The sequence below is a fragment of the Rousettus aegyptiacus genome, unplaced genomic scaffold (genome assembly GCF_014176215.1).
Source record: "Rousettus aegyptiacus isolate mRouAeg1 unplaced genomic scaffold, mRouAeg1.p scaffold_m13_p_1, whole genome shotgun sequence".
NCBI lineage: Eukaryota > Metazoa > Chordata > Mammalia > Chiroptera > Pteropodidae > Rousettus > Rousettus aegyptiacus.
Window position 1 is genome coordinate 19,207,197 of NW_023416284.1, and position 21,152 is coordinate 19,228,348.

General features: G+C 35.0%; 1 protein-coding gene and 1 pseudogene across 18 annotated transcripts in view; one reads left to right on the forward strand and one right to left on the reverse strand.

The window, feature by feature from the left end:
- The window catches only part of PUM1 (pumilio RNA binding family member 1), a 110,239-nt gene extending 102,557 nt beyond the window's left edge, over positions 1-7,682 (reverse strand). For 8 of the 18 annotated variants that reach the window (XM_036231152.1, XM_036231151.1, XM_036231144.1 and 5 more), the window contains exons 1-2: positions 7,384-7,496; positions 3,001-3,374 (exon numbers count right to left, since the gene is read on the reverse strand). In XM_036231152.1, coding sequence (XP_036087045.1) covers positions 3,001-3,363 — 363 coding nt within the window. In that variant the 5' untranslated portion in view covers positions 3,364-3,374; positions 7,384-7,496. Of the gene's footprint in view, positions 1-3,000; positions 3,375-7,383 lie in introns of those variants that run through there. The other 10 variants (XM_036231148.1, XM_036231147.1, XM_036231146.1 and 7 more) reach the window with 5 other exon arrangements.
- A 9,596-nt stretch (positions 7,683-17,278) lies between these two features.
- Positions 17,279-17,921, forward strand: LOC107503521 (annotated as a pseudogene).
- The last annotated feature ends 3,231 nt before the right edge of the window (positions 17,922-21,152 follow it).

The following is a 21,152-nucleotide window of genomic DNA, read 5'->3' on the forward strand; positions in this document are numbered from 1 at the left end:
ACTTTAATGTTATTGCCCTTGTGGGGAGGGGCATTTATAGGAGAAAAGTCAACATTTGTATTCACTTCCTTATTATCAAATTTATCATCTCTAAAATTCAAGAGAAATAATTCTTTTACCTTAGAATGTGCTACTCTGTTGCAATTATTTGGTTTGGTTTAGTTTTTAAGGCAAGAACTACTCTTAGGGAGGCAGAAATACATAAAGGGCACAGGTAATGAAATCACAAAGACCTGATTTCGAAACTAGGTTCCACCTGGTAACAATAAGCTTCATTTCTCATCTCTCAAAAAAGAATATTATTTCCCACATGGGACTGTTCCCAGGATTAAACGCAGGAAGTATATAGCCCAGTGCCTAGAACATAAATGCTCAGTAAATGTACCTATCAGCACCAGTGATCCTCAACCTCTTTTGCACTGCCACCTAACAGATCAGATATCCTCCTACTCAAATCATTAACAGTAGCTGATGAGGGCAGTGATTCTCCACCGTAGAGATATGACCCTCCGCTCTTCAGCTACTTCAGCTACTTCAGCTACAACTACACTTACCGCCGCTGCTTGTCTAAGTGGTCTCTTCTACCTGTTGCCACGTGTTTCCCAGAAATAAGCTGAGCTCTCAGATCCATTTTAACCTGCCTGGTGCAAATCTGAAGATCTTGGTGTGGCTTTCCCTCAAGCAACACAGAAATTTCAGACACCTCTTGGGAAGGGGGCATGAAAAACAAAGCAGCCTCTGCCCTAAAACAGTTTAGTCCAGGAGATGAGCTCAACACCAAAATCGATAAATTAGAATACACTTCAATGACTGTAAGAGGTAATGTGTTGGTGGCCAACATCCGCAACACAGCAAGTACCTTCAATTCCCTAAAGCTGTTCATTATATCAGGTGCCCAGCCCAAATGAACTGTGTTGTGATGAGTAATTCCAAGCCGGGTCACTGGTTTAGGCCCCCTGGGTATGAAACAGGTTTTGCCATTTAACATTGACTCTGGTTTGCTAGATGACCTGGATAAATATGCTCAGTAAGTCAGATGTGATTCTCTATGATAGGGATCATAACAGAGCTCCAAATAAGCCTTCAATAAACATTTGTTGACAAACACACAACCAGATTGTAGATCTTAAGAGTTCTGCCACGGACTAACTAACCCAGAATTTGAGTTGCCCGCCTTGCAAAGAGAGGCAAGCACCTTGATTCAGCCTATCATTAGAATAACCAACACATGATTTTGTAGATACACAGATTTTAAACAATGGTTTGCCAAATAAGGCAAAGATTATAGGCTTTCTACTTTCACCCATTACACAGACCAAACCAAACAACTCCTACCTTGGTCTCTCCCTCTCTACATGTACACTTGCCTAAATCTCAAACTCTCAAACTCAACATGTATACTACCAAATTTAATTACCCTGTCCCCAAACCATACCCCAATCTATATTCCCTTCCCTCTATTCATTTTCCCAGGGACCTAAGATTTCTAATTCAATCACCAATTCAATCTCTGCATTTCTCTGTGCCAAACCTTTTCTATTATTGCTCACACCAAAGCTGTCAGTAATCTAGTCAGTCTCAGCTCTTACCCACTCCAATCTCTTATTGTCAAATCAATTTTCCCAAAACACCACTGGATAAAAACCATTCTATACAGACACACTCAAAAACCCTGCAGACTAATGAATTAAATCTTAGCCTGGTATTCAATGTCCATATCTTTGTGACAATGTCCTTTTTCTCTCAACACAACTTTAAGACCAAAGTATTAGGGACTCATGCATTCAATAGATTTCTTCTGAGTCTCTATGACAAATTACAGGAATTAAGATATTGAGATCAATAAAATTTGATCCCACCTCCAAAACTCCAAGGAAACAGGAAAGAAATACAGTGCCTTAACTGATACCTAATAAAAATAAAAAGTGCCCTAGGTACACAAAAAGCCCTAGTATCTCATACTTCTTAGTATCCTTTACCTACACATAGTAGGTATTGATGAAGCATTAATATTGATGATTGTTCCAGTAAACCAAAGACCTATGATCAATGTGCTCAATAAATTTCTGTTAAATAAGAAGATAAATTCTACCTTTTCATTCTTACCATGGTAAAGAGCTATGTTACATGAGCTACCTTTTTAAAGGGTCAGGGGAGGCACAAGAATTCAGATTTGCAGGTATGCTTGCGCCTGGTTTACTTCTGAAGCAGAACAGAAGCAGAAGAGGCCTAATGAAAGATGTCAGTTCTTTTTGCTAGTCAGGACTCAAATAGTGGCAATATAAAATGAACTTCTGCAAATTCGACCTATGCCCAATTTCTTATAAATAATAGCCTGATTCAAACATTCTAATCCTTTCATCACTATCTGAAAGTTAGGGAACACAGATCAGGCTAAACTCTTCTCAGTAAAATATGCTGTGATTCCAGCTATGGTTTTGGATTAGTAAATAAGTATGTTAAAATTAACCAAATGAAACAAGTGCTTGGAACAAGAGGACAAAATTGGTTAAAACCTAAAAGCCACAACCACTCCTCTCTGACACAAAACAGACGTATCAGTTCCATTTCAAATAAATTTCACTTGAACAGCTGATTTGTTATCAACTTCCTACTATTTTCAACTATAACATCTTAAAAACAAGTCACCCACGCCCAACAGGAAAGGCTCTAAAATATGTATCTGGCCCAAAGAGTTCTTAAAAGAATATATGTCAAAGGGAAAAAAGTATTCTTTGTTTAAAGAAAAAAGAAAAAGTTTACCCAAAAATGCAGCGTGCACATTAAAGCAACCTTAAGTCTTTTTTAAATGAATTGATCATTTACTATTTAGCACCAGAATAAATGATCCAGTGACAATATTAAAACAATCATACTTTAAAACAAGTGACTATTCAGTTTAGACCAAATGAAATTAGCAATTTAGACTTTTAAAGACATTCACTGAAAAAGCAAATATCCCTAGTGGACAGCAATTATAAAATAGTGAACTTTTTTTACCTGATGTTCTGCATGAATGTTATCACCAGTAGGCCATCGATGTTTGCTATTATTATAGCCGCCTCCACCACTTCCTCCTCCCCCAAGCTGCTCACCATGCTGCCTCTGAAAGAAGTAGTCCACCATAGCGTCGTCCTGGGAACGGCCTGCAACTCCTATGGATCCTGGGACAGGGCTGGAGTGTGTCCCAGCTGCAAGAGCCTGATTTGCAGCTGGTTGTGGCTGCGCTTGCGACCCTGTTCCAGATGTCAAAACAACAGGCATGTTGGGATTAGCTGGTTCTTGAGGGTGATGTTTCAGGTGGGGGCTGAAAGAGTCCTGCCAAAGCACTGCTTTTCTCTTCAAGACACATGCAACGCTCATTCCACCAACACCTAAGGATAAACAGGTTACATATGGTTAAAATTTGCATTTTGAAAAACTTGACATACACCAAGATAAAAATGAGTGCCACATCTTTTAAAATATATCATCTACAACTACTTTATACCAAGCATCTAAATGTTTTATAATATATAATTTTCTAAACTGAAACCTCCATTTTTAAGTTGCTAAGTGTGCGTCTGTGTATGGAAACACATATAGTTGGTAGGAGGTACTCAAAATATTAAAATCAAGACTCAATTCAGCAACTTCAGAGAAACTTTTGTTGTTATCAAAGGTAACAATATAGAATTAGACTTCAATCAATCGGTCCTCTACCCAAATTATTTACACCTAAGACAACTGTGGCAGAGACTTTTTAAACAAGAGCTTTATAAAATATCACTTTACAACTTTAGCAGACATATGGCAATAAGCCAAACAAAAATCCAAACCCCACATATAATTAGCAATGACTCAGACTGTCTAAAACTTCAAAGGACTCTTAAAAATGTCCAGCATATTCAAAGGATGCTCCCTGAAGAAACAATAAGACCTCCTGACCAGGAACAGCAAGAGTGTTCCTAGCCTGAAACTTTTCCTCAGCTGCCAATGATGGGGGGGAAAAAATTTAAAGTTTTTATCAATAATTTACTATTATAATTGTAATCGCATTATGATTCTATTAGTTCTTTGACTCCTATAAACAAGATGAGACCAAACACTTTACTAGTGTATAAAGTCTCACTGTAAAAAAAATAAAAATAAACCTCAACACAATAACTGTGGGATATATACTGCAGACATCTAATCATCCCTATTTTACAGATGAAAACACTTAAAAAAAGTTATGTGATGTACTCAAGGCCATTCACACAGTGAGTTGTACAGAAGGAATTCAAATCTAAATGTTTTGCACTCAAGGCTAGTTCTTTCTATGAACTCCAACCCCTTGCTATACCTCAGTAAATCAATACAAGTACTATTTCTATCACTTGCATCTGCTACTCTTTCTTCTCTAGAGGAGAATCTCCAAAATGTTACTATGAAACAAAGTTTCTTAAAATCAAAAATTATGTACATAAGAGAACACTTATCACCCTGTAGGTGCTTAAAAAAATTGCTACGAAGTAATCGATCAGTGACCAATTAGAACACATTTGTCCATAGCCAGCAGAATCTAATTTCAGGTTTTCAACCTAACAGTCCACTGCTACAAATACCTTATCTCTCCCCAGCCCAACTGTGACATTTCAAAACAGACGTAAGATTTATGAGAAATCTATTATTTCTTTATAGAATTAAACCTCCTGAGAAAGCATTTGTTTCTCACAACTAATTCATGTTTTGAAGCCTGACACAAAGGAATCTGTAATTTGTTCAAAGCCTAATTTGGAAATGTCTGTCTCAGTTAACAATTCCAATCCCTCAGAACCTTACTATATGTTACTGGGCTAGTTTAGCTCTGCAGACCTCAGTTTCTGCTTTCATGAATTGAATTGTGTTTATGCTTAAGTGCCAAAATCAGAAAGTCATAGCTGTGTTCACCACAGGTCTTTGCAAAGTGCTAACCAACCTAATGCCTTCCGGTTTGATTTTCAAAAGAACTCACAGCCTTTATTACCAACAGTAGCCAGTTCCATTTTCTACAAGGTAGTATCAATCTAAAAGTCTTCATTCTAGAACAAGACTAAAGTCCCAAAACCCAAGTTTTACCAATAAATTAGCAACATCTTTGAGCTTGTTTCCTCATCTAGAGTATGAAAAAAAATCCTTCCCTCTATGCCTCACAAGTTCGTATTTTAATAAAAATAAAATAATAGATATATGAGTTTTTGGTAAATTTAAAGTCACCATGCTGAGACCTCCCAGAATTGTTACCACCAGTTAAGGCAATGGTACTCCAGTCTCTGAGGATTCCTAAAACAGCAAATGCAATCTTTCTGAAATAAAAGATTTGCCATAATACTTATCTAGCAAAGAATTTCCACATTTAAAATGTGTTTACCACTGAAACACCAGGAACACAACTTTATTCTAACAAGGGATGGGGGGTGGGTGGAGATTCCTATAAAAATGTTCAAACAAAACAATCGGCTTTTGTAAAGCTGTCTGTATGCCCTGAGACTTCCTGCTTTACCTAATGAGGCAAGGCAGTTTCTCAAACAAGAGAAAACCTGGCAGAAAGGACAGTTTACAAGTGAGCAAATACCTAAGCAGTTAACATGTGTCTTGGGCGGTTTTGTAACATGTTGGCAACTACGGTACAAAAATTTAAAAATCAGTCACTTAAATATTAGAAAACCACCATATTGCTGATGCCTTTTAAAGAACTCTCAGAGCCCATTAAAATGTGTGTAGTAGCACTTGAAATACGACTTTTGCAAATGGCACATTATAAAAATCAGTATTTTTTTAAATCAGTATCTTAACTAGAAATAAATGCTAATTTTAGTTATACTCTTTCAGTTTTCAAACTGTTTACATCAAAGGGTTTTCTTACATCACTAATAAATTTTATTTATCAAAAAAAAACACGGTTTAACCTAACTCCACAGCTCACTTTTTTTTAATAACAGCGTTTTTAAAGTTTATTTTTACCACGCTGAAAATAAATTTCGATAGTCATAAATTTATTTTAAAACAGTTCATCTCAAACCCAAACTAAACTTCAAATCCAACTTCAAAAAGCTGTGGCCTTGAAAATGAATTCATTTGTGGTTAAGGCAAAATACTAACTCAAAGTTCAGAATCCAGTGACTATTTCCCAAAGAGCCAGATAAACAATCAACAGCCCCCAAGAGTGCTTTATAAAGTTAAAATTAGCAATGGGTCAAATGTTTTAGTATTTTGCTTACTAAAACTACATCAGGAGTCACATATCTTAGAGGCTTGGTGAGTTTTTGTTTTCATAAAACAAAAAGCTAAAGGTACAAGCCTATTGCTTCGGAAGCAACTGACTTTAAAACAGAACCCCCCAAAAGCCTCTTAAACTCACATTCTTAATCCCAGGAAGAGTAGGAAGTGAACGAACGGATATCGACAATTAAAAGTATCTTCTTAATTGAACAATGAAAAGTAACGATCCTCCAAGTTACGGTGAGAAAATCTTTCCTGACAATGTTTGTGTGTGTGCGCGAGTGTATATGTGTGTGTGTGGTGTTTGGGGTTTTGGGGGGGGCACCTAAAGTGGGGGGGGAAAAGTTACGGAGCAGATTCCTCACTTGTCGTGGGAGTGGTACTGACAACTATAACAAATGATCTATGTTTACCAAGAACATTTGTAAGGGCCAAAACTATCTAGTATTGTGTATGTTTTCCTACTACCGAGAGGTGAACCCCTCTTTGAGTTAAGACAGACACGCACCAACACAGAGGCTCAAAGAGGAAGAACCCACCAAAAACACAAGCTCTCACGGAAACAAAAGGCCACAAGCATCCAGGAGCCTAAAAAGCGATCTGAAACTTCCTGATCGCCACTTCTCCACGTTTAAGGTTCGCAAAGTTCCCCCATGGCGGGTCTCGCCTGCAGAAAAGGGCCATGGCGGCTTCTAAAGCGATTTATTGTTCCTCTTGCTTCGGCGCTGCCACGGAAGCTCAAGAAGTCAAAGAAATCCAGGGTGGCACAGAATTACACTTCATGGCCACACAGGAGACTCAAGGCTTCGCAAACCCATCAAAAAAGCAACCCGAATGGCAACATCAATCTTCGTGTTCGAACGGGGTCGAGCAGAAATGTAGAGGCATGTCTATGCCCTGGGCCCGGGCCTAAACCCCCGGCATTTTCCTCGCTTCGACCCCGTCCCCACCCCCTCCCTCCTTTGATAACAATAGGGGCCTTGCTGCTGACTCCAAAACATGTACGAGGAACAGCGAGTGAGAAGCCTAAGCCAGGGCCCCGGCGGCTTTTCCAAAGCCCTTCTCGCTCCCGCAACCGTAATCAAACACCAATACAAAGGAACAATCTGCTCGCTGGGGGTCCGGAGCACCGTTTGGGGCCGGCGGGGTGCGGATACTCACGGGCGGAGCGGTAGGATGAAGATGGATTTCAGCCCCCCGATCTTCTCTCTCCAGCGCTCTCGCTCCCCCTTACCTTTCACTCCAACAACATGGCGGCCCACTGGGGACTGAGCTGGCGCGGTGCATCATGGGATAGGCTCTGGCCCCAGGCTCCGGCGGTGGCGGCAGCATGTGCGGAGAAGGCAGGCGGCTCTGGAACAGGTTGCTTGGTTGCCATGCCAACCCGGGGCCTGTGTGAACTTGGGAAACTCGCAGGCAACACAACCGCTGCGCGCGGGAGTGCCCGCCCGCTAAGCGAGCGCGCGCCGCCGCGGGTAGAAGGCGGGGTCCGCGGGTCTGCACAGGAGCGCGCAACACCGAGCCGGGCACACGGGGTCAGGGCAGTGACGCTCCACAGAGTGGACTAGCGAGTTTATACACGAGACCTCCTGACCCCGCACCCTCCCTCGTTCATCCCCAGATTGTAACAGGCTGTAGCATTAATGGACGCTTCCTCACAAGGCCCTGACGTGACAGGTCCTGGGATCAAACTCCTTTGCTGCAGCTTTTTGGCTTTTAGCCTTATTTAATCTTTTTCGACCTCATTGCCCCATTTGTAAAATGAAGAAGAAAATGAAAACGGCTATTTAACAAAATGCCGTGAGGACTGAGTGGAGTAATATATTCGAAGAGCTTAGTACAGTACCTGGACTTGTAAGCAGGACCTGTACAAAATTTGCGGGATATAGCGCAAAATAAATGCGGGGCCATTTATCCAAAATTAAGAATTTCAAGAGGGCGATAGCAAAACATTAAACCAAAAACATACGGCTGACCCTTTTTGTAAGGATTCAATCAGTGTTAGCTGTTGTCATTCTGTCCAGTTTCGAAAATGAACAGAAATTTGGCCATGTGATTAAAGTGATTTTTCGAATCAGTAGTACTTGATAAGATACAGGTTTTCTCTCAAACTAAACCCAAGATGCACTGAAAGCTTAGGGAAACCACGATACTATAAGAGACCAGAAGATACACAGGGAAAGTTTTATAATTCGAGGAGGGAAATGTATATAATGAATCAAAATCAATAAATCATTTTCAAAATTGAAAGAAATTAGACTGTGCAGTAAGAGATGCCAGCAACAAAGAACAAATGAGAAAATAGCTTTAAAACATCGCAGTATTCATGGTAGACAAATGGTTAATCTTCATAACTACAGAACTTCTCTGATCAGTTATAAAAGATCAGTCCAAATGAAATAGACATAAAATCACTAATGGCCGTTAAACACATAAAAAATAACTAACCTGGGTTTGAGGGGTGGATGAGTGGGGAACGTGGAGGGAATGCTAATGAGTATGGGTTTCTTTGGGAAGCGTAGAAAAAGTCTTAAAATTAGATTGTACCGATAGTTGCACAACTCTGAGAATATGCTAATAACCACTGAACTGTGCACTTTAAATGAGTGAAGTTTATGGTATGTTAAATATATACCTCATAAAGCTGTAAAATGAGAAAAAAGAAATGTAACTGTGAGATATAATATTTTCATCAATAAGTACATTGGTAAAAATGTTAATGATTATTAACACCCTGTTTTGGCAAGTTTTGTGAGAAAATTAGCACTCATATTGTTTAAATTGTTTGAGTATATATTACTTTTATTTTTTAAATAACGTTATTTTATTTTAAAAATTAGAGTGAAATTTATATGTCTGAAAAAAGGCAAAACTTGAAAGTTAAAAATCCTGAGCTCTGCTACTTCCTGTCTGTATGACCTTGGGTAAGTCTCAGCTCCCTCATTTCCTTAATAAGGAAACCAATACTCTTCTCACAGGGTGGTTACAATCATTAAATGAACTAACAGAAATAAAGCGCCTGACACGGAATTAGTACTCAATGCATGTAGCTGTTTTATTACTCATTTCTAAATCTAGAAACCAGGGTATGTGGCCAATGCTCATTAAATGTTTGTTAGATGAATGAATTCAACAGACATTTAGAGTATCAACTCTCAAATTCTACAACCCTAAAAGTAATATGTTGTATCCAGAGATCCACCTCTTAAACCTGAACAGAAATTATTTAACCTCTCTAAAGTTCCTTTTTTTTCTCTCTCTCATGGAACATGAGGTTAATATAACAACACTTAAATGAAATAAAGCAGATAAAGCATTTAGCCTCATGGGACAAGGACTGAGAGAAGGAAACATAGCAGATACGAGAAAATTAAAAATTTTCCAGAATCTTACCAAGCTCTCTGTCCCACGATTTCATTCGGAGATCCATAACTAACTCCTTGGTCTTAAGTTTTAACTTTCACTTCTCAAACATAGAGATTCTATTATCAGTTTTTAGTCACAGCCATGTGGTACCTCTGCCCGCCCATCAAGGCCCTCCCCCGTCAAATGCTGCAATCCCAGCAGAATACTAATCACTTATCCCTGGTCTCCCTTAAGGAATTGCTCTAAATCTAAAGGACCTGAGGCCTCTGCCCAGCCCCAAAGTAACCCTATCAGAGCAGAGCATCACCTCTAACAAATTCATAAAACATCCTGTTATCTATTGAATGCTTACCTGTGTGCCGTGCACTGTGCTAGCACTTTTACATTCATTATATTATTTAAAACTCCCCAAATACCTATCACGTGGACAACATTATTATTTCCATTTAAAAGTAGGAAAACTGAGGCTTGGGGAAGTTCAGGAACAGGATTAGCATTTATACAAACATGTTATCTAAGGCTATTTGCTGAGAGTCATCTGGTCTGGAGGATGTCGAAATCATCCCTAAAACTTGGGAATCTTCACAATTCATCTGGTTAAACCCATACATAATAGATAACATAATCAGCCTTCAGGGGTCTTGAAAACAAAAAAATTTATCAGGCTAGGGTGAGGAGTAGGGTGGATTGGAGAAGGGTGTTTTAAATCTAATCAGTAGAAACACAATCCATCTTGTAACCTAATCAGAGAAAGAGAGACTGAGATCTCAGGACAGAAACATTTAGTGAACCCCATTCAAGAAAGCCTTGGTTCAAGAATTTTAAGTATTACCACTTCCTTCAGTAGTGGCTCTCAAAGTATGGTCTGAGGCTCACTGGTGAGTCAGCCAACCTCATCGTGTTGCCAGCTGAGAACAAATCTCAGAATGGACAAATGCTGTTCAGGTCCACCGACTTTCATTCTTACAGCCATCCACTGTTGGCTGGTAAAAGTTACTATAATGCTGTGATCATAAACTGACTATAAAACATTCTCAAATACAGTTGGGATACTCCCAATTACCTGAAAAGATATTTTGTTATCAGTGCTTATTTGAGTCTCTCTTTCAACTGTGCTACACTTGTGTTTTTGTATATCTGTGGAATCTCCCTTGAGTGGCACTTCCTTTCATTGTTTTGGTGCCTGGGTAATGGTTACACTGTTAGCATTTCCATTGTCATTTTGTCTCTTAACAAATCTTTGTTATTAGAGTGTTTTTTTCCATAGTAAGTTAGAAGCAAGGCAGAGTTTGGGCTTCCAATATTGGTAACTAACCAATACTGATAATTCCAGTTTTGGTAACTGACCAACTCTCCTCTAGAGAAAACTTGTAAAACTGAGAAAATCTAAAACTCTTCATGAAATCATTGGAAAGTTAACAAATCAGTAAAGAATTACTGAACCAGGATCTGGAAAAGGAGAGAATTTGTGAAATCAAAGCCCCATATTTAAGACTACTTTTCTAGGTGAAGCATTTCCTAAGAGGTAGTTAAGAGATCAAGTGGTGCTTTTTTTAACACCCTTGGATAGTTAGGGAAATGGAGACTAGAGCCCAGAACCTGCCAAGAAGGAAAGCACCTAGTTAACGACTCTCACTTTGGATTAGGATCCCAAAGGACTGCATCCTAAAAGCAAAGGTGAATAGAATAGACAGGCTCTTAAACAGAGATCAAAACACAGCTTCAAACCATCTCAAAACCTAAAATTGTATTGAAGGGACCCCAGAGTGCTGCTGCCTCCACAATCTGGCAGAAAACAAAGTGAATCCTCCCTGGTTAAAAATATCGTTATCATCCTAGGCCTTGAATTATTTCTATGAACAATTATGCAAATACGATATTCAGTCAACAACCAAAAAATAATCGCACACACTAGAAGGCGAGATAACATAAATAAAACGAGTGCCAACTAAAGATAACTGAAAAGGACCCAAAAGAACTCCAGATATGGTTGTCATCAAATCCTTCATTATGTTCAAGAAGATGAATAGAAATTGATAATTTGGGCAGAAAAGTAGAAAGTTTAAAAGCAAACAAGTGGAAATTCTGTACTGAAAAATATATAATAGAAATAAATAACCCAATGGATTGTGTTTAACAGCAGATCATATGCTGCTGAAGAGAGAATCAGTAAACTTATAGATAGGAAGAAAATTTAAATAAACGAAACATAAAAAGGCAACAGAATAGGAAAGAAAGAAAAGTGTTACAGAGAATATAATGATACAGTTTAACTACCAGTACAGTAATTAGAAAACCAGGACAGGAAGGAAAGAGTGGGGCAGAAGAAACATTTGACATGAAGGAGCTAAAACTGTTGAAAAAATAAAGTCACAGATTCAAAACACACTATGAACTGTAAACAACAAATCTCAAGACAATTATGACTGGTATGTAGGTAAGGGGTAAGGGAGTGGCAATTGTTTTTTCACCATCCTCAATAGACACGGGATCAAAGCAGGGCACTGCAAAAGCCTCAGTGAAAACAAAACTGAAGCATATTCAACACATGGAAGGTGGTGAATAAAGTACATTGTTGGCAGAAAGAAGGACGGAAGGAAGGACGGAGGGAGGGAAGGAAGGAAGGAAGGAAGGAAGGAAGGAAGGAAGGAAGAAGGAGGAGGAAGGAAGGAAGGAAGGAAGGAAGGAAGGAAGGAAGGAAGGAAGGAAGGAAGGAAGGAAGGAAGGAAGGAAGGAGAAAAACTAATACCAAAGAAAATAAGAATTAGAAGTTTATTAATAAAATTCCAAAACTAAAATTCTGGACAATATGATCATAAATGACCTTATGCTGGAGGAATCCAGTGGCACATGAGAAAGATGCAGAAGTACTGGCTTGTTAGGGAAAGATATATGTATAGATTTTAGAAATTGATAGGAATTAAATAAACCTGAGTATGGGCTTTAAGGTAAAGGCAATTATCCAAAAATAAAAATAGCATTTATAACTTTTAAAACAGCAAAAGAAAATTTCTTTATAAAAAGTAAAAAACAAAGAAAAATAAAAACAGAAAGTATGATAAATAGAAAATATAAAATAATGTAGCAGGAAAAAGTCAAATCCAATAAACATAAAAAGGTTAAACTTACCAATAAAAGGCAAGAAGTCTATGATTGGATGAAATTATGAGATACACTTAAAAATAAATACCAGCTAAATATGAACCAAAAGACTATATATAATATATTGGTTTTAAAAAGTTAATAGAACATAAACTATAGATATTGAAAAGTTTTAGACATCAACATCACAGCCTCCAAATACAGTAGAGTAATTGACAGAACTGTAGGACTAAATAGTCAATTAATCATTAAAATTAGAGATTTTAACATAATTTCTTTCAAAATACGTAAATCAAGTAAACAAACATTAAGTAGAAATATAAAAAATCTGACCAATACAATTAATAAGCTCAACATACTGGCTATCCGTAGAATTCTATTCCCAACCAACAGAAAATCATAAAGATTTTTCAAACAATATATTGTGTTTCAAAAATACAATATATGCAATACTATAAAAGAAACAGCAACAAACCAAAAAATTGATATCATATAGACCATGTTCTCCAACCATAAAATAAGAAATTAAAAACTTTGTTTTTTATTGTTAAATGCTACAAATCTTTTATACTTTTGGAAACTAAATTACATTATTAAGTAACCATTGCATCAGAAAACACAGAAAGGAAATTACTTAGAAATGAATAATAAGAAAAACACTATACATCAAAATTGTGGGACAAAGCAAAAACAGTATTTGGAGGGAAGTATATAATTTTAAATATGCTTTATTTATAATATATTTTTTAGGAGACAAAATTGATCAAAATGAGCAGGACAAACACTCCAACTCAAGAAGTTAGAAAAAGTTACAGAGCAAGCCCAAAGGAAAAAGAAAGGAGGACGATGTGGGTCCTATGAGAGAAAGCTAATAATAAGAAAATGATATAACATTAGTAATAGTAATAATAAGGCAATAATAACAAAACTCACAGCTATAATATTTGTTGGCTCTTACACTCTGGAGATACCTGCCCATGGTCAATTATATAATCTTATAGAACTTTTTTAAAATTGTGGAAAATCACCAGACAAAACTACCTATTCATGGGCAAGTATATAGATAAATAGTATGATTTAGCGGACACGAGCAGTGTGTCACTGAAGGTATGTTGTCTGGAACGTATTACAAATATTGTGAGATCATGAAAAATTACCCAAATATTTGCCTTTTTAAATGACTGTAATAACATATAGGAATGACAACATTTAGAAATGCTTTAGGGATCTATTTGCTAATATGTTGGCTTCTATAGTCTGTATAGATGATAAAATATAGTTTATTTCTCCAAGCGATCACACATTTAGATGATACATTTCTCAAACATTTAACCTTATCAGTGGTCTCCCACTGATACGTTGTGATCATCACCTTTATCACAGGTGTCTCTATCAAAATGTGGCTACCATTTTCAGGGTACCTAATTACTGTTATCATTGTAGTCATTGCAGGAATAAAGTTACTATTATGAAAGTGGATGAAACTTTCAAATCTTCCTTTAATTTGACCCAGCATCCAGCATCATTTTACCTGGCACATCCCGATCTACTTCCTACTGATAACGCCTGGGAAAACCTCACTCTGTATCCAAAATTATTTCTGAAGTGTGCGTCTATGTGTCATTTTTAAAAATAATCTTCTACATATAATAAAATTAAACATATCTGGGTGTTAAAAATTCATTATGAGCCAAAACTTTCCATAATTATGATAAGCATTAAACAAAATTTAAGGCTAAAATTCAATACATCATGTCTCAGACAAATCAATTTCACAACCATTTGCCTGATATATTTTAATTAATCCTTTCCTTCTGGATTGTTTAAAAAGAAAGGGTAACTAACTCCATCTTTTTTTGTATTTATTTGTAAATTTGGGTTGTATTATTAAACTGGCAAGATAAAAGAGAAATTTAAAAATAATTTAAGGGAAACAATCTAACTTCCACTTCTGTTTTATTTTTCTGGAATGCATGAGTAACTTAACTGGAGAGCTGAAAGATTCCTTTTGCAGCTAGCTATGTTGTCAAAACATTTAAAGCAATTCCTTATTTAGGATAAAATGATGTAATGTCTGGGACCTGATTCAAAATAATCTGGAGTGGGGGAAGTAGAAGAGAATATAAATAAAACAAGGTGGTACAGGAATTAATAATTATTGAATTCGAGTGACTTACAATAAGAATAAGAGACCAAGAACAGACAAGATTCTAAAATCTTTTTCTTAGATAAAATTTAAAAAATAAAATTTAGTCTTGGCTAGTCTTGATCTTCTATTCTTACATATACTTTTCAGAATCAGTTTCTCAATCCAATACTATCTTATTTTGATTGAAAATTTATTGAATCTATAGATTAATATATAGAGAATTGTCTTTTTCTGATTTGTCTTCCTATTATAAATATGCAATAGCTCTTACTTTTTTAGTTCTCCTTTAATACCCTGTAGTACAGTTTTATAATTTTCTATGTACAGATGATCTTACACCTCTTTTGTTGAATTTATTCCTGAATATGTCATAATTTTGTTGTTATTTTAGTGGTTTCTTTATATAATTAATTACCTCATATGATGTTGCTGGTGTATAGTTTACAACTAGCTTTTGTATTTAAACCTTATAATCAACTACCTTGCTATACTCTTCTGTTACTCTAATAATTTGCCTATAAATTATTTCGTGCTTTTAAATAAAGATAATCATATCATCTCAGTATAATGACAATTTAATTTATTTTTTCAATAGTTATGCCATGAATTTATTTTTATTATTATCTTAGTGCATCAGCTAGGCGTGCATATTAGGTTTATGATTTTAAAGGGAATGCTTTTAAAGTTTCTACGTTTAAGATAACATTTGTCGTAAGTTTTTTGTAGGAGCTCTTTTTGGGTTACCATTCTATTTCTAATTTATATCGAATTTTGCCAAATAATTTTTTTCATTTATTGAAATGTTCATATGATTTTTTTCTCTTTAATCTGTTATTATAGTGAAGGACATCTATATGTATTCTAACATTAAGATATACTATTCTTGGGATAATCCCAACCTAGTCATGGTATACTGCCTCTTTTATTCATTGTTGGATTTTATTCACTAATATTTTGTTTAGGATTTTGTACCTATATTCACAAATGAAATGGATCTGTAATACCCTTTTTCTATTTTTTCTTTATCTGGATTTGGTACCAAGGTTATATTACTCTAACAGAATTAGCAGGAAGAAGTTGTATAAGATTAGAATGGTCTGTGCCTTAAAAGTTCACAGAATTTGCGTGTAAAACCATCAGGGCCTGGTGTTTTCTTTGTTGAAAGTTGTTTACTGCTTCGAAGTTTAAAAACTTGTTGCTATGAAATAATTATAGACTCATAGGAAGTTGTAAAAAAAAAAAAAAAAGTTTACTGGAAGATCCTGTGTACCTTCACCCAGTTTTCCCCAACAGTAACATCTTGCATAACCATACAGTATTAAAACCAGAAACTTGGCCTTGTACAGCCTATACGGCTCTTTCAGATTTCTCAGTTTTGCCTGCACTGATTTGTGGGTGTATGTTTATACACTTTAACGCAGTTTTATCCCAACTGTAGATTTGAGTAACCACCACCATGATCATGACACAGGACTGTTTCATCACCACGAGGATCCCTCCCACTATCCCTTTATAGCCATAACTACCCCTCCCTCCATTTCTAACCTCTGGCAATCTCTAATCTGTTTTTTACCTTTATAATTTTGATACTTGAAGAACATTATATAAATAGAATCAAATAGTATATAACTTTTCAAGATTGGCTTTTTTCATTTGGCATAATTCCCTTGAGTTCTATTCAAGTTGTTTCATGTATCAATAGTTTGTTCCTTTTCATTGCTGAATAAGCAGTATTCAGTGGTATGGATGTACCACAGATGTAAACACTGAAAGACATTTTGGTCGTTTCCAGTTTTTGGCTATAACAAGTAAATCTGCCACGAACCATTGTGTACAAGTGTTTTGTTTTGTAAATGTAATTTTATTTCTCTGAGATAAATGCCCAAGAGTACAATTTTATTTTATTTTATTTTTTTATTATGGTTACATTAATTAACAAAATTCAATAAGTTTCAAGTGTACAATTCAACAGTATGTCATATATATATATTGTATTGTGTGTTCACTACTCATAGATTTCTATCACCACATATTTCAAGAGTACAATTGTAATCATAAGATTACTTGCCTATTGGTCTTTCTTGATTCAGTTTTAGTTGTTATATTTTTTAGGTAGTTGTTCATTTATACAAATTTTGCAGTTGTCTATTTCATACAAATTTGGAAATTTATTATCATAAAGTTTAAAATAGTCTTGTTTTTTAAATCTATGTTTTCTCTATATATTCCTTTTTTATTTATAATACTATTTATTTGTGCTTCTCTGTTTATTATCATTAAATCTTATTAGAGATATATATATTCTGTTAGCTTTTCAAAGAAACAAACCATTTTTTCTTCTTTTCTAGCTGGAACCATAGAGGGTATAGAAGAGAAGATAAAGAAGGTTCCTGATGTGCCAGAAACCCTTGAAAGCTCATGATCAAGCACCGGAGATAGAGGTTTGCCCAAAAGATGTTTTGAAAGGCAAGGAGGAAGCTTATCTGTGAAAAGCTAAGCACTATTACAAGAAATACAGGCAGGTGTACAGCCTGATATTTGAATGACTAGAATGGCAAGAAAAGCTGGCAATTTCTCTGTACCTGCAGAATCCAAACTGGTATTTGTCATCAGGATCTGGGGATCGATGGTGTGAGCTCAAAGGTCTGAAAGATGTTGGAGGTCCTTTGGCCTTGCTGAATCTTCAGTGGCACCATTGTTAAGTCAACAAGGCTTCAGTTAAAGTGTATTGCAAGGGGTACCAGAACCTGAAGTCAGTTAATGAACTGATCTATAAACGTGGTTATGGCAAAATAAACAGGAAGTGAATTTTCCTGACATAACACACTGATTGCTCAATCTCTTGATAAATACGGCATCATCTGCAGGGAGAACATGATTCATGAGCTCTGTGCTGCTGGAAAACACTCAAGCAACTTTTTTGAACTTTCAAATTATCTTCTGTAACAGGTGGAATGAAGAGAGATGCTGGCAACAGAGAAAAGCAGATTAATAGCCTTATTAGAAGGATAAACTAAGGTGTCTACCATGATTATTTTTATATTCTGGTCAGCTGATAAACAGCAATTGCTTTCAAATTAAAAACAACACAACTTTTTACTTTGGTTCTTTTTCATTGATTCCTACCCTTAATCATTTTGGTTATTATATCCTTAAGTCTGTGTTTCTGGGTTTATCCTGTCAATTTTTTCTTTTATATTTAACTCATTAATCCTCAGCTTTTTTTCTAATATTAATATTTAAAGCTATACATTTCCCTTGAGATGACTTTCTCTGCATCTATAAATGTTAAATGTAGTATCTGTATAATAATTTAGTTCTATGCATTTTTTATTTCATATGTGATTTCTTCTTTGACTTATGACTTATTTAAAATTTTCTCCTTAAATTTTGAAATATACAAATATTTTAACTTATCTTTGTACTAACTTATAACTTAATAGTGTTGTGATATGTTCTTAAGATATTTATTCTTGCTATGGTAAATATATACAATGGAATATTACTCAGTCATAAGAAGAGATGAAATACTACCATTTGCAACAACATGGATGGACCTTGAAATAATCATACTAAGCAAAATAAGCCAGACAGAAAAGGTTGGAAATCACATGATATCACTTAAATGTGGGATATAAAACCTAAAAACAACAAATAAACAGGACAAATCAACAGACACTCATGGACATGGACAATGGACTAGTGGTTACCAGAGAGGAGAGGGGATGGGGGAAAAAACAAAATGTTAAAAAATAAATAGATAGATAGATAGATAGATAGATAGATAAAATTGACTTAAAAAATATTTTTATTCTTTTACATCTGTTGAGACTTACTTCATGGCTAGAACTAAATTAATTTTTTTTAACAACTCTATTGAGATACAATCCATATACCATACAATTCATCCATTTAAAGTATACAATTTAATGCTTTTCAGTGTGTTTAAGGATCTCTCCAATAACCATCACGGTCAATTTTAGAGCATTTTCATCACCTCAAAAAAAAATCCTGTACCTTTTAGCTATTATCATCCTAACCTCCCATTTCCTAACCTGTCCCACAGTCCTAAGCAACCACTAATCTACTTTCTTCTCTACAGTTCTCCCTATTCAGGACTTTTATATGATTGGAATCATAAAGTATGTGGCCTTTTATGACTGGTTGTTTCATTTAGCATAATATTTTTCAGTTTCAACCAAGTTGTAGTATGTATCAGTAATTCATTCCTTTTTTTAACCAAAGAATATTCCTTTATTGCACAGATATACCACATTTTGTTTACCCATTGGTCTGTTGATGGATATTTGTGTTTTTCCAACTTTTGGTCATTATGAATAATGCTGCTATAAACATTCATGTACAAGTTTCTGTGTGGACATATGTTTTCATTTCTCTTGGGTATATACTTAGGAATGTAATTGTTTAGTCATATGGTAACTCTGTTTATGTTCCTTGTTTGAGGAACTGCAAAGCAGCTGAACTGTTTTACATTCCCACCAGCAGTGTATGAGAGTTCATATTTGTCCATATCCTCACCAATGCTTGTGACATAAATTTTGTTAATGTTCAAGTAACTTGAGAAGACTATGTAAATTCTCTAAATAGTTGAATATATTATTCTACATATGTCTATTAGAAAGAGTTGATTAATCATATTGTTCAAATCTTAAACTTTGCTAATTTTCATTTTTGGCTGCTGTCCTATCATTAATTGGGAAAGATGTACTGAAATACTCTTATATGAAAGTGGGTTTAGCAACTTTTCCATATTGTTTTAATAATGTTGGTTTTCTGTATGCTTATGCTATTTATTAGGAGCATATATGTTCAGAATTTTTATATTTTCTTGGTGAACCGAAGTGTTTACTATTATATAGTGAACTGTTTTTATTCTCAATGTTTTTTGTCTTTAAGTCTATTTTTCTTCTGATATAAATATATCTGCACAAGATTACTTTTGAAAAGTCTTTTCTTCTTTAATCCCATCTGACAAATCCTAACTTTTAACTTTGTCCCTTTAATCCCATCTGACAAATCCTAACTTTTAACTTTGTCCCTTTATACTTCTTGTAATTATTAATATAGTTAGACATTACTACCATTGTTTTATTTAATTTGACCTATTTTTTTTTTTGTTTTCCCTTCTTTCTCTTTTAACCTGATATCTATACTGTTCTTCTAACAAGATTAGAACTTCAGTATGCTTTCATATCTCTTGGTATCTCCTCACCTATCATGATGATACAGTTTGAAATTTTAATTCTGGATTGTTAAAAAAAATTTTCTTTTATTTTTTTAGGAGAAGGGAGACATTTGTTTCTAGTTTTGTTTTGTTGTTTTAAGACTACAGCAAGCCTTACTTTTTATCTTTTACAGTATCTTCCAGATTTGTTTCTCTTCTTGAATTCTTTCCAAGAGCATGTTTTATGTGAGTCTGTGTGGAATATTTCTGAGGCTTTGTGTACCTCAGACTATTTTTATTATTCCATCTTCACATTTGAATGATAATTTAAATAGTTCAAAATTATTTTCCTTTAATTTCTTAAAAGATTTATTTATTGTCATCTTGTATCTATTGTATCTATCATACTGCTTAATATATAGCACAACTATGTATTGTAGTGTTGTAATTAAGAAGTTTAATTTCAATCCTATTTTTTATCTCTTTGTAAATTCTCTATTCTTCTTGGTTAAAAAGTTTTAGAATTTTTCATTTGAATTGATATTCTTAAATTTTACTAAAATGTATTTAGGATTTTTCTTACAATTTTTTTTGGCTGTACAAGAGCTCTTTCGATCTGAGCTCTTTCTTTTTCCTTTACTGCTAAAAAAATTCTTTTTTAAAAAATATTTTTTCTTTAATATTCCTAAAGTACAAATATTGACACTTCTACTTCTTTTTTCATGTTTCATAATATCTTTCTTTCTATTTTCCATTACTTTATCTTTCTTTTCTTCATTCTTAGAGGCCTCCTCAATCTGATCTTAAATCTCAATATTTCATCCTTCAGTTGTGTTTATCAACCATTTATCCCTTCTATAATGTCCTTTATTTTATCTATTATATTTTTCCTGGATAATATTTTCACTTGGTTCTTGTTTATTATTATTATTATTTCATGTTTATATTTCATATTGCTGATACTTTTCTTATCTCTTTAGTATATTTATCTTTCTTATTTTAAATCTTTCTGCCCTTTGTTTTTAAGACCTCTGTTTCTGATTGTATAGCTAATATGGTTTGTTGGTTTTCTTTTGAGGTAGTTACATTCATGTGATATTGTCTTAATTTGGCCTGTCAGCTCATAGT